The following is a 14,605-nucleotide window of genomic DNA, read 5'->3' as shown; positions in this document are numbered from 1 at the left end:
TACAAGTACAATAAAGTTCGCTTATTGTAGTACACTGCATGCATATAGTTTTTTTTGTACCGGGGAAATACCGTTTTTGTTCCTCCCGATATCCGACTGTAGTTGTTCCGGCTATGGCTAGGTCCCGTCATAGTCAGATGTGAAAGGTTCTGCTGTACTAATTTAAATAAGCTGAAATGACCAATTCATGAAGAATCTGAGCACTGCACTATCTAATTGTCTTGGGATTAGTATCTAGATAAATACTTATTGGGCTAATGGGTCAATAAATGTTAGATGTCAAAAATAAAAAAAAACATTCAAAGCTCCAATTACATCCTATAGGTAGTATTCTAAAACTGTAATTGTTACAGAAACATAGAAGTATCCATAAAACCCATTCCACTCAAAACTGAATGTATACAATTATAACTGACGAAAGTTAGATATTTAGCCTATATTTTACTTCAAGTACAGATAAGTATATAAATATTACACTAGTTTTATGTCCACATTGTATAAGATAACAGTATTCTTTGGAAGTTGTTCCTCAAAATGGCTGTTTTGAATCAACTACCCATTTATCCTAGGTAATGCTTGGGTAAATTTATAATTAGTTAATATTTTTGATGTTCTAGCAGTTGAGTGAACTGGTCCTTCTCATCATTTTAGTTGTATTTTATCCAAAATGGAAACTAAATTATTAATGTCTTTTGGTCAAGAATATTTATACATGTGCAGTTCGTTTTTTTTCAGAAGCAACTAAAGCTGCATTAAATAATAAAAATTGTATAAACATTGTTAGAGCCCTCATTTAGTAAAAGTGTTTTTTAACCAAAAATATGGTTTTATGGCATAACAATATTAAATTATAAAACCAAAAAGAAATTATATGCATTTTCTGTAACTATATTGATATGCCAAATTCAACTAGAATCTGTCTTTTTATTTTTTATCTAATGCTAAAACTTATATTCACAGACACAGGTAGGAATTTTTTTTTACTTAGATTGATTCTAAAACTAACATTTCTACAAAAATTCCTTCTTTTACCAACACAATACACTTTCATTTATTGTATGTTTGTCGGAAAAAGCAAAAAATTCGTCATTTGGGCGTACTAGATAAATCTTCATGGATCTGTTTTGCAACAGGAAATGTAAGCTAATTGTACATCCACAGAGCACGACAGGACACAGCAGGAGAGCTATTGTCAAGTGCTTTCAGCAGGTTTGTCCTTGACATGTTATGGCAGGTCACTTAGATGATTGACTTCCTTCAGGTTATTTTCTTTTCAGTCGGCTATTATCTCCCTGTTGTTAACCACCCAACAACCTGCCATGCAACTGTTCAATTTGTTTCATTTGATTTCCTTGACTTTGAAAATTTCCTCATGATATTGTGTAAATGTAACATGTACGTGAGTGTTTAAATACAATTTAAAATTGTAGCCAGTTTTAATATGGTTTTTAAAATTCCAAGGATACAATCCTGTCAAAATACATATGTTTCATCTCTTGTAAGTGTAAGTAGTCTTTTTCTTTCTGTATATTTTAAAACTTCTATAGTTTTTCATTAAATTTTACATGGTTAGTTCATTTACTGTAAAAAAAATATGAATAGAATGTGAAATTGATAAGTTGCTCTCAATACATGGTGTTTAACATGTTATCTGTACTAGTTGTAACTCTGTTTTGTGTGTGTCCATTTCATGTAGTAAATGTATAGAATTCAATTAGTGAATCTTATATACTATCAGTAGATTATGATAGCACATATGATTTACCAAAGGGCGGATTTCATCCTTCTGTCCACAAGTCTATAAAAATTATTTAGGATTTTCATGAATAATTGGAAACTTTATGTAATAAAAATACATCCTTTTGTAATCTAGAAAACCCTTTCAAATTTCAGGAAAATAATAAGATTAAGTTAGAGATGTTTATTATCTTTTTATACAGTGTGAGTTAAAAATATAGATAGAAATAGAAATAGAAAGATTTTTTTATTTCCAAAAACATATACACATAAATATTAGATTTATTTACATTTGATAAATAGTAAATTACCCTTTTACTATACTTACTAAGTAGTGGCGATAAAATAAAACAATTTAATTTTAAGTACAGTAGTTGGATAAATATTATTTATATAATTTAAGTAAACTATTTATTACATATTAACATACATTCTAAAATGGAAATTAGCCTACATGGGCAAGCAGCCTGTGCGTAGGCTAGAGTCGTACTAAAAAGTGTATGTTATCTAGATGTCGAAAAAAGTGTTACTGTTACGTGTCGGTGTGTTTTAAGGCATAAAATGTAGAAATGTAGTTGTGTGATGAAGGAGATAAGAGATAATACTGTCGTATTAGACAAAACCATTGGTAGAATTAAGACCACATACATACATGTCACATACACAAGACCGTGATACGACAAGCGCCGGGGGATGGGGAGGGGTCAAGGTCAAGTTGGTCCCCAGTCTGAGTGAATGAAAGTCTCGGATCCTTGGACTCCAATTTGTAACAACAGTTCTGTGACATTATATTTAAATTTTGTAATACTACCTGATTCAAATAAATTAAATGCTGAAATTTGTTACATATGTTTCTAAATAGAATAAGTGAAATATAGTAAGAATTGGTTTTTGAAAAGGATTTATCTAATCTAATTACATGAATACCAACATGTTCTGAATATCTTGTTTGGTAAGAGTGCAAAATTTCTGGTAATATTGTATTAGCATTTTTGTAGATGTGAATTAGTAAATTTGTTATATATAACTGTCGTAGTGAAAGTAGGGAGGATTCCTGAAAGAGAGACTCAGTTGGATAACGCACATTTTTCCTCAACCCTGCCTTTAGTATACTCTTTTGCGTAATGAAAAGAGGTTCAAGAAGCGTTTTACACGCACCGCCCCACACAATGTTACCGAAGGAAAGAAGTGACTGGACGTAAGCATAATACGCTAATTTTATCTCGTTTCCGTCTACAATTTCACTTAGTTTCCTAAATGCATAAATATACTTTCTAATTTTGTTAAGGACATAATCAACGTGCTCAGACCATTTTAAGCAAGAGTCAAAAACAACTCCCAGGTATTCGTAGCGTTTTACGAGCTCTATTTCTTTGCACCCACATGTCGAATTCGAGTAACTACCGCACTGATGAATTATTAGATCTGTCAAATTATATTCTGTACTAGAATGCAGAGAAATAGGCATACATTTTGTTTTGGAAATATTCAATAAAAGAATATTTTGGTCAAACCATTTTTTTAATGTCTTTAAGTCACTCATTGCATTTAATTTGACATCTCGCCAGTTTTTACCTGAAATGAAAATCAAACTGTCGTCGGCAAACAAATAAAGCTTCCCAAATAAATTAATTCTGGGAATATTATTGATATAAATCAAAAATAAAACTGGTCCTAACTGTTTTATTTTTGTAAATAAAAACTGTAAATAAAAGATACACTCTGTTTAGCTTTTGGTAAATAAAGATGGAGGTATGGAATTTAGGACACTTTTCTAGGAAATAGAAGTGAACTTTTTAGTCACTGTTACAACTTTGCCCATTTCCCGAAAATGGGATTTTGGGGGAGAGGGGGCGGCTCAAAAGTTTTAAATCTAACCCATTAAGTGACACCTCATTTGAAAGGTCTTGATGAAAGAAGAAGAAGAGTGGAAACTAGAGCTTTCTATCTCAACCCATTATGATAAAATAGTTTAGATTACTAAATTCACTCAAAACTTTTTAGTCCTTCATTCTGAAAGGAGTGGCATGGATCTACGGTCCAGTTACTTAAGGTCAAGTTTGAAACTGAAATGTGTGTTCTAGTATCACACAAAGTCCGCACACAGGACACACTTGATACTTATGTACTTATAGTTGGGTGATTAAGGGATGGAATTTATGATTTGCAGCAATAGTATATACTGTTTTTTTTTTTTTTTTTTTAACAGTAAATATTTACCAGTAAAAGCAAAACATATCATTTCACTTTTGGAAATTTTAAGACAGTTTACTGAAGATGGCATTTCTTATTCATATTTGTAAAACTGTATTGTATACATTGACTTAGCTACTGGTTCTAATTTTTATAATCTGGATTAATCTTGAATAATTTCTGTATGAGGATATTGACCGAGCGCTGTTTTACTGAAGCACAGGGAACATCAGTGCGCCGAACAGCAACAGTGGACAGCCGAGTGGCAGTACGGGGAGTGGGGAGAAGCAGGTGCAATCGCTGGTACTGCCGAAGCAGCGGCCCCACAACTGCGAGGAGTGTGGCAAGACGTTCCTGATGAAGCACCACCTGTCGACGCACATGAGGGTCCACACTGGCGAGCGCCCACATGTCTGTCCCGAGTGTGGCAAGAGTTTCGCACTCAAACACTGTCTCAGCACGCACCTGCTGCTGCACACCGCCGAACGTCCCTATAAGTGTCCTGAGTGCAACAAATCATTCACGCTTAAACATCACTTGGTGAGTCTTCACATTTTGTTATTCTTTATCTGCACAACTAATTGAATTAAGTTATTCTTTGAATAATAAACCCTTTTTTTTAACTTAAATCAGGTAAAAAAATTAAATCCGGTTCGGACATACTTTATTTACTGTTTGACAGTAACTACAAATAAAGAATGACATCATAAACAATATTAACTGTAAAACTGTGTATTGCTGTCAACTAAAAAAATTCTTTAAGTGAATAAGTAACTTTAATTGAGTAGTTCAGCTTTTGTTTAAAAGTCTTAATATTACTAATTTTCAATAAATTGAAATTTTTTTATAAATTTCATTTCAGCATAATACATTTTTTATTATAATTATGAGATTTACTATCTAGTTGGCTGAGCATTAGCAAAGCCTATCACTGGAGCACTGGACAAATTTAATTTCTATCTGTCCACACAATGTTTTTAAAAAAGAAGTGGTCTAAGACGCTTCATTTATATATAGATAACACCGAATTCGATGATGGTGCATGTCAATTCATGGGATTTAGCTAAATGTTAGCTAATATTTTACGTAGATAACCATAATGAAAACAAGAGTACATTCATATCATATTTTAACATGTGACATATTCTTTATTCTTTATTTATTGTACATATTCTTAGAGAACAGAACAAAGGTCAAGAAGAAGTGTTAATGTTATAAATGAGTGTAATAGTCAGTGTTTGTAAATTCATTATGTGGTCTTCATTTAGTCAAGGGCTCTCTCCAGGAATTCTTTCACTGAGTAGAAGGGTCTGTCTTCCAGCCACGCTGTTAGTTGTCTACTCAGTCATTGTCCAGATACTTTCTTGAGGTGTCCAGGCATATTGTTGTAGAACAAGGCTCCTCTGTAGCTAGGCTTCTTTTCATAAAGACTCAAGTGGTGAGTTGGGAGTGAGAAATCTATTGCGTTTCTGGTGTTATGTTGATGTAGGTCTCTGTGTCTGTCTTGGTTGGTTTTTACTGCATACAAGATGATTTCTCTTATGTACAGTGCTACTACAGTTAATATTTTAAGTTATTTGAAAGATTCTCAACAGCTACCTTGGTAGTTTAACCCTGCAAAGCTCCTAATCACTCGTTTCTGCTGTACAAGCACTCTTTCCAGATTTGAGCTTGTTGTTCCACCCCATATTGCCAGGCCATACCTTAGATGGGATTCAAAAAGTGCAAAATATGCAATTTTGGATGTTTTTATCCCACTTGTTTGTTTGGTTCGTCTGATTACATATGTTCCTGAGCTGAGTTTTTTACAGAGTTGGTCAATATGAGTTCGCCAGGTCAGATTCTCATCTATCACTATTCCGAGATACTTTGTGTTTTCTTCTCTCTTCAGTCCAGGTAGTCCAGCCTCGATTTCCTTTTTCCGAATGTTATAGATCATCTGCAGAGTCTTTTTCTCGTTCAACACAAGGTCATTTGAGTAGCAATATTGTTTTGTCATATTATTAACAAGATATAACTTATTTATGTTCAGTAAAAAAGAAAAAAATAATAGAGTGGAATTTTAATGTTAAAAGTTGGTGACAAGATTTGATTTCAGCGAGTGCTGAAAGGAAGCTAGGAAGGATACAATACAAGAGTTTGTATTGTATCCTTCCTAGCTCACCAGAACTTTCATTATTTAAACACTGTCTAAATTAAAATCTAAATTAATGAAAAATTATGAATGTACCTTGTGCCATGGTGTCTTAAAAATATTTTATCTGTAGACTTTTAAATTTTGCATGAAACTTAATTTGTACTTAAACAAGAGTGAGTTCAATGATGATACATTTCTAACCATAGAATTTAGCTGTGGGTCATTGAAGCCTATCACTCGTATGCCAACACAATTTCCTTTTGTCTGTTGGGGAATATAAACATTTATTTTTCGTATAATCTCTGTCAGGAAATATTGAAATTGAAATGAGCTATAGATTTGAAATTTTGCATGCATTCTCAGCGAAGCCTGTTATGCGACATATGGTATGGCATACTCCTACTCTGTAACAAGTATTGTGATGAATTGAATTTATTTATACATGATATGGGTAATATAGTTTAAAGATTGGTTTTTATTTAGTAGTTATTTTACTGTTTACTCATTAAATTAAACAAACTTGAAAATAAAATAAAATAATAATATTTTATCTTTATACACAAAGAGTTTATTGTATTTTTTATATATTTTTTTCCAAGGTACATTTTAAACGGTTTCTTATTTTACATTAAAAAAAATACAGATTAGAACTACATATCAATGTTTCCTATAATATAGTGAACAAGAAAATATGTAACATTGTATACTTTTCTAGAGTAATTGATATTCTACAGTGTTTAAATGATTATGTGCAAAAATAACAAAGTAGCATCTACCAGTACATGTTTGCCAACTGCCAAACCCAAGATTAAAATTATGGCCCTCACTTTGGGAATATGCCTTATCATTGAATTAATATAAGAGTGATGAATCTTAACATTGATCTGGCAATAGTTTTTTGAGCTATTCTTATTGAATGTTACTTGAATGTTTATCTAATTTTTGTTTTAAACAGGTCAGTCACGAACGTGTACATACGAGAGAACGTCCGTTTGAGTGTCCGGAGTGTGGACAGAGATTCCCGCAGAAACGCCATTTGTCAACTCACATTAAATTTCATTCTGGTGAACGTCCTTTTTCCTGTCAGGTAAATTTGTCTGAATGTTCTTATAATATGGTGGACTTGTGTCTTCAATGGAAAGGATTTATACAATTTCTATTTTATAGTTTGTAAAAATAATACCACAGACTAAGTCAATAGTTGATCTTGTTATAGTTATTTAAATATTTCCGAGTATATTGTAAGATTTGTATTGATCCGTTGTTGACATTGCAACAACTAATAATAAGATACAATTCTAACCTATTCTTTTTATTTAAATCAGACATTTTCAGCAAAATTGGCTGTATTCAAGCAAATTATTATATAAGCTTAATTTAGTTGAGAATAATTTATTTAGTTATTACTCTAGTCCTTAATGTTTTTCATGTCACTCTTGATCCCTACATTATTTATAATACTTAGGTCAAGTCTCAGCTTGAGTCTGGAGAACTATTAACGGATAATATATACCCAGGGCCGGCAGCAAGGGGAAAAATGCTTAGGGGTCCGGACTCAGGAGGGCCCAGGCTGACAAATATATATATATATATATTTTTATTTAAACACCAGTGCTTAAAATGTATGTTCGTTGTTAAAAATAAAAATGATATATTAAGTTCAAATGCATACAGCTGCTCTTTTTATCAACATGCTTAATGTGCAGAGGCTGGTTAGTTTAGCTTCATTTTCATTGTAAATCAATTGTAAACAATGAGGGTGGTGATGTGGCTGTGAGAAATTTCCAAGAACCGTGGTGCCTGCCTGGTGCTGGTCGTTCACGTTCTCACGAGCCCCGCGCCATGCAGTGACTCATCACCCCTTCCTCTTTCTTGCCACAGGTTGCAACCTGAACGTCAAACAACACGATACTAAGCATATGTTTCCATCATGCTCGCATTTCAGTGCTTTTTTATGTTCTTGTGTGATTGGTTTTGTATAATTCTGTGTACAACTTGTAAAAAGATTAATTTAACTCTGATTTTATAAAACATACAGGTAATTGAGCGAGTATATTTTTGTTTTCAGATAATAGTTTTATGAAAAACTTTTCTGTCAACTATTAATTCTAATAGTTTTTTGAGTTTATTGGTCCGACTGACAACTGAATTGTTTACTTACAATATTTATCTTAAAAGTGCGATGTCAATTTATATGAAGCTATACAGTGTAGATAATGAGAATGAAAGTACTTTATTTCTTTATACTCAGGCGCAATAAAAAAAAATTACAATTTACTACAAACAAATCCTAAACTTATATACTGTTTTAAGTAATCAGTGTTAAGCGCTAGAGTGTGTAAAATTATAGATAAATAATGCAAATAATAAGTGTCTAGCACAAGTCCCATAGGAGGCTATTTTTACTGCATTCAGCTGGTATTTTCCACCAATCTTCATTGACGCGTTAGTCATTACTGTCAGTGTCTTTACAAGCCGTTATTATTTATCAATGAATTAATCTTGCTGTCTCACAAGTTGTTACCGTTTAAAATGCCAACCATACTATTTTGCTGTAGTTAAATTTTACCTAACATTTCTTTATAAATAATAATAATGTAATAATATATTTATTTTCTCAAACAAGCATTACAAGAGTTGCATAACAATTACAGCAGTGGAAACTTAACTTAATCTAAATGCCATGTCTGACCAGTAAAATTCTGGCGAATAATGTAACAGTGATAATAAAACACACAGAAGCTTGTAAGAGAAGATAATGGTGAAATTTCCAAGGCCAAGCATGTGTGGGTGGACAATTTAATTTAAATTAAAAAAATTGAAATAGGCTTATACAGTATCCCACTTTATTATAAAAAAAACTCCCAAACTTTAAACAAGTTTGCTGATGATGTTGCTTTTCTTTACTCACGGCAGGACAAGCAACTGATACTAAGTATATAAATTTTGATTTTAGAGGATTTTGCTTTGACACTCCAATGATTTATCATTCAGAAGTTTGTAATATAAATAACCGTAAATGTACACCTTTAGAAAAAGTAAATTCATTTAAGTATCTGAGGATTATTTTAAATGAGAAAGTTACATGGGAAAACATATATTTAAACTTCACAACAAGATTAAATTCTCGATTAGAAAGTTTTTTTATCTAAGAAATTTTTGTGATCCATCCTTATTGAGAAATTTATACTTTGCGTTAGCACACTCCCATTTACAATACGGTATATATAAGTTGTTGGGGTGGAACTTTTAAAGTGCATATAGATAAACTAAAAATATCACAAAATAAAATTATACGCGTCATAGCAAGTAAAAGCTTCAGAGAGGGTTCTTTTCCTCTTTATTCGCAACTAACAATTACGCCAATACAACATGTTTTTAAAGTTTTGAGGGAGTTTTGCTTGAGAAGTGGTAATAGTGGTAACAATTTAATTTATTCTACCAGAAGTATAAATCTTAAACTGTTTAGGTTACCAAAAGTCAATAAATTACAATTCAGACTATCTTTTTCCTACGCTGGTCCAAAAATATTTAATCAGTTGCCTTTGCACATTAAGCAGATAGAAAACTTTAAGGCATTCTGTGCTCAAGTAAAGAAGTAGATTTTTAGAAAACCAGAATTAAGTTTATTTAGAATACTATCATAACTATATCAGTAAATTTTTGACATGTTGATAACTGTATAATTTAATAAATTTTAATAAGTAAGTAAAATTAGTGTAAATAATTAACTATTAGTATAATATAATAATTGATTTAGGTTCACAGAATGATTGTGGACGATGCAGAAGCTCATATTTTTAGATATGTTTTAAGAAGCTAGACATAGAAATTTATTTTGTTTTAAACCTGTAAATAGGAAATTAATTGTTGTATATATTTTAGATTTTTATTTATTTTTTTTTTTTCTTGCTGACCTCACTACTTGTAAAAGATGTCAGTGTATTTTTATTATCATTGTTAAGTTAATTCAATTTTGTAAGTTTATAGGAAATAAATCATTTATTCATTTATTCAAGTAGCCTATATTGCATTAGTTATTATTTCGTTTTTAGTTTTTACAAATGCTTTTATCCTTTGTAAATTTGTTTTTAAATTCTAGCATTAATAACTTTCTTTTCCGCTTAGCTATGTAGACGTACATGATTACAACTAATTAATTAGTTTCATTAATAAGTTATACCAATTCTCAAGTATGGATGACAGCATTATTAAAAATAGAATCCTAGTTACATAAAAAAAGACAAAAAGAAATGTATACTCACTCAGTTATCACAGTATACCCTACTTTTTCTATTGCTTTACTGCATACTCAAGAACACTGTTATAACTAAAAATGGACACTTACAAACATAAATCTGGTGCTCAAAAAACAAAGAAAGGCAAAAGAAAATTGAAATTGTAAAAAAAGTATGTTCAAGTTTAAAAAATCTTTATTTATTTAAGAATTTACATATACGAGTATTATTACATTTCATATGCCAACATGGCACGTGAAAAATGAAAAAAAATTTTTACACATTTATATTTATATCAGAGTCCTTCAGCCGGCTGTGGTTTTTACTTTGTCTTTAAATATATTACTTGTGTACTAGACAAACATACACTTTCACATATACATTCATATGATTACAGGACGGTAATATATCCATACCTCTATAAAGTAAAGCAACAAACAGAATAATAAATAAATTACTAATAATAAATAAATAACTTAAGAGATGTATATAATCCAACATGACAATAAATAACTATAAAGATATTAACGTGACAATAAATAAATATCCAACAAACATATATCTAATAACCAATACATATCCAACAACAATACATGCCAGCAAAATCCAAAAATCCAATAAATAAGTATTAACAAATATGCATCATATCCACTATCAACTATTAATGTATCAACATAAATTCATGTATTAAATATATCTTCCTATATTAGGATGTATAACATTATTTGACGTTGGAATTAAAGTAGACATAGCCAAAGCCAGTTCTAGCAATGACCCTAATGACCCTTGTGCACAAGCGAAGATCGTAATAAACGCAATGTGGACGAAGGAAAACCAATTGCAGATAGCTTCACCTGAGAATCTGACCTTAAAGAAGATTTTTTTTAGAAGATCATGGTAAAAAGAAATGTGGATTCTGCGATAGGGACTATCATAAACAATTCAGATTTGGAACTTCTAAAAAAAAAACAAGGTGGTGACTAATAGTATGATTGAGACTTTAGTGAGAATGGGTCCACCTGTGATGCCATCAAACCTGCCAAGTGGTGGAAAAAGAGCTTTTCTAAAAACAGTTCTTTTTTTCAAAAACACACCAAACTGAGAGAGTGGTAGAAGAGACTGGCTTGTGTTGAGTGAGACTGCTGAGTCCTTTTTTGTTTTCCATGTAGGCGTTTTTATAAGAGTTTTGGGGGCAAGAAACATAATCCAAATAAGTCCGTTTTGTTAAGTAATGATAGATGGAAAAAGGAATACGGATAGCGGAAGCTGTACAATAAGTTACTATTGCATGAAACAAGCGCTTCACACAAAAGTAATTACATTCAATGGAGGAGTTAGAAAGGAGGCTAAATGGCACATCAGACATCCATTCTCAGCTCAACTCGGAATTGGCTTCAAAAACAAAATATTGGAGGGATATATTTCAAAGATTGCTTTCCATAGTCATGTTTCTTGGAGAGCGAGTTTTAGGTCTCAAAAATAGGGGATCCCAACAATGGAAACTTTTTTGGTCTGATAGAGCTATTGGCGGAATATAACCCTTTACTAAGAGAGCATATTTAAGCCCAAGAAATGGGAACGGGTTCAAGCTTATTTTCTGTTTAGACTCACAAAATGAGTTTATATAAGTTTGTGGGAAAAAAGTTCGACAGAAGGTTTTGGAAGAAAGAAAGAAATCAAAATATTTTGCTGCCATTGCAGACTTTACCCCCAATGCCTCATGCCTCACATACTGAGCAAACTACATTGATCTTGAGATATCTGTTAGATTGTGAATCGAAATTAAAAATTTGGAAGCGGTTTTTGAATTTTGTTGACTGTAACAAAAAAACTGGAGTGGATATGGATAACTTGATCATTGATGAACTCAGCAAACACATAATTCCGTTGAAGGACTGCAGAGGACAGGGTCAAATATGGTCGGAGTTTATAAAGTTGCTCAATCCATCATTATTACACTCATTCTTTTATATCTCTGTAAATCTTTGGAGCTCAATCTAAAATGCCTGAAAATCTCAGGGAATTTCATTCCAGCAAATGTATAGCAATCCTGGAACATCTGATGTGAAATTTATACACAGCCATTGTGCACTGATAGACATAGTTGTTGTTTTTCAGCCTACAGTCAACTCACTATATGAAGGACTTGCCAGTGCAGGAAGTGATCACTGATGCTTGTTAATCCACTGACTACAATATTGCAACACAACTGTAATATTGAAATTTCCTTAATACATTGAAGTTGATGTCAAAGAAACATATTACACACTACACATAATATTTAACAATATCAGGGCCTAATTTCTTTTTGTTTGTTGTAACATACAATTTTTTTTTTAGAAAAGGAGAAGCCGATCCCCTTTTAAGCCTTACTCTGCCCGTCCTCATGGGCCACTGGCCTGTGCGAGGATTTTATCAAACAGAATAAGGGGGAGAGTCAGTACAGTACAAGGTTGATGGTACTGATAAAAAGTGCAATGGTCACAGATAGGATTTAAACCTGCGCTATCTCTAACTCAGACTCCAAGTCCAACGTCTTAGACCACTCGGCAATCAGGACTCCCAACAAGTCAGGGTGGGATTGATTCTATGAATATTATTGACCAGTGCCCATTCACTATTGGCACCACTTATAGTAATCTTATAATTTTAGGTCTGTGGTGAATCATTCTCTCGTGAGGAACACTTGGTGATGCACTCGAGGTTCCACGGAGGACTGAGTCCCTACAACTGTCCAGATTGTGGTGCCGGTTTCCTGCGAAAGTTTGAACTGGTGAACCACGAGCGTCAGCACGGTCGCAACCCTGAATCGTGCCCGACATGTGGCAAGGAGTTCCTGCAGAAACGAACGTTATTAGTGCATGTGCGCACCTGTGGCATGACCTCCTCTTTTCCTACAACACAACAGTCCTCGCCACCGCGGTTCTCGGAGGAGACGTCCCCACGGTTCAATGACAACACACCACCTCGGTTCAGTGACGGCAGCTCTCCACCGCGGTTCACCAGTGAGAACGGTTCACCCAGGTTCTCGGAGAACGGAAACCAGTTCAGGTTCTCCGAGGGGCAGATGAGGTATCCCGACGGTACACCATCTTCTTCACCGATGCCAATGCAAGCTCCTAAGGATAAAGTTTGCAAGTAAGAAACTGTAATGATTTAACTTATCAAAGATTCCATTACTCTACTTTGCTATCCTATTTTAATTATATATTATTATCAAGTACATATTTTTCTAAACCATAAATTTTTGTAATTTGCTTAACACATACATGCTTTGATTTGAATATTATGTATTAATGATTCATGATATTTGGAAAATGTGGACCAAACTCCCAAATACAGAGATTTGTCCTAAAGCTGTACTTATCAATATCTACAGAACCATTATTTGTCCTCGTCACCTACTAATAAAGTACTTAAAGCTGCATTCCTACCTACTGTATTATGATGGATAATGCAAACTAACGGAACTTATTTATGATAATGCAAACTAACGGAACATATTTACTTTCCTTGTGATTGGCAGTTGTCACCTTCATATCTGAATCTATTTATAATGAAAATTTCAAATCTTTAGTACGTGAAATCAAGCAGGCAATAATTAATGCCAAATTTAATTTATGTTTAGTTTTATTTCTAAAGATTTCCATGTTGTTTTTATATACGTTTATAATAAAAAGAAAAGCGTTCTCACTGAACAATTTACATGAATTTTATTGGAACTTTGGTATTTTTCATTTTAAACCATTCCAAGAAGAAATTCATCAAAAAACCCAAATTGTTGTTCATTTTTTAAATGTATGTATGCACGTGTACATGCATATAATGTATATTTCCTTCAGACTGAATGGTTCAAATTAAACCTAGATTTCGACACATTGAGATCTTTTTACTCATTTGCCACTCTTTATAATTTGTAAAGTTTGTTTAGCACAACCAAAATTTTTATTTTTATTAATTATTCTGCAAAGAAATTCTACATGCAAACTTTTTTTAATAAAGTGGTTTGTTGATTTAAGTATTGTATAAAAATATAGAAGAACATATTTTAATAATCATTTTAAATATTATTCCTCTACCATGAACCATGACAAATTTATTATGGTATAACCAGACTTTTACTTTTCACCAAAATAATTGTCACCACCAGACCTGCAGAGGTTTAAATAACTACTATCTCAATGATTCAAAGGAAAATATGAAAAGTGTAATCTCTTCTGCTAAAAATAAAATAAAAAAATATATTGATAAATTGTACATAATCCTGTTTTGAAAACTCCTTGTTGTTGATTTCAGTTAT

General features: G+C 32.3%; 1 protein-coding gene across 2 annotated transcripts in view; it reads left to right on the top strand.

The window, feature by feature from the left end:
* LOC124367669 (zinc finger protein 774-like) overlaps window positions 1-14,605 on the top strand; it is a 35,521-nt gene that overhangs the window by 11,731 nt on the left and 9,185 nt on the right. Inside the window, exons 1-4 of one of the 2 annotated variants that reach the window (XM_046824682.1) lie at window positions 1,265-1,498; window positions 4,149-4,470; window positions 7,023-7,154; window positions 12,959-13,443. In XM_046824682.1, coding sequence (XP_046680638.1) covers window positions 1,485-1,498; window positions 4,149-4,470; window positions 7,023-7,154; window positions 12,959-13,443 — 953 coding nt within the window. In that variant the 5' untranslated portion in view covers window positions 1,265-1,484. Of the gene's footprint in view, window positions 1-1,264; window positions 1,499-4,148; window positions 4,471-7,022; window positions 7,155-12,958; window positions 13,444-14,605 lie in introns of those variants that run through there. The other variant, XM_046824681.1, reaches the window with a different exon arrangement.

The sequence above is a fragment of the Homalodisca vitripennis genome, chromosome 8 (genome assembly GCF_021130785.1).
Source record: "Homalodisca vitripennis isolate AUS2020 chromosome 8, UT_GWSS_2.1, whole genome shotgun sequence".
NCBI lineage: Eukaryota > Metazoa > Arthropoda > Insecta > Hemiptera > Cicadellidae > Homalodisca > Homalodisca vitripennis.
This window is presented reverse-complemented; position numbering and strand designations above follow the sequence as displayed.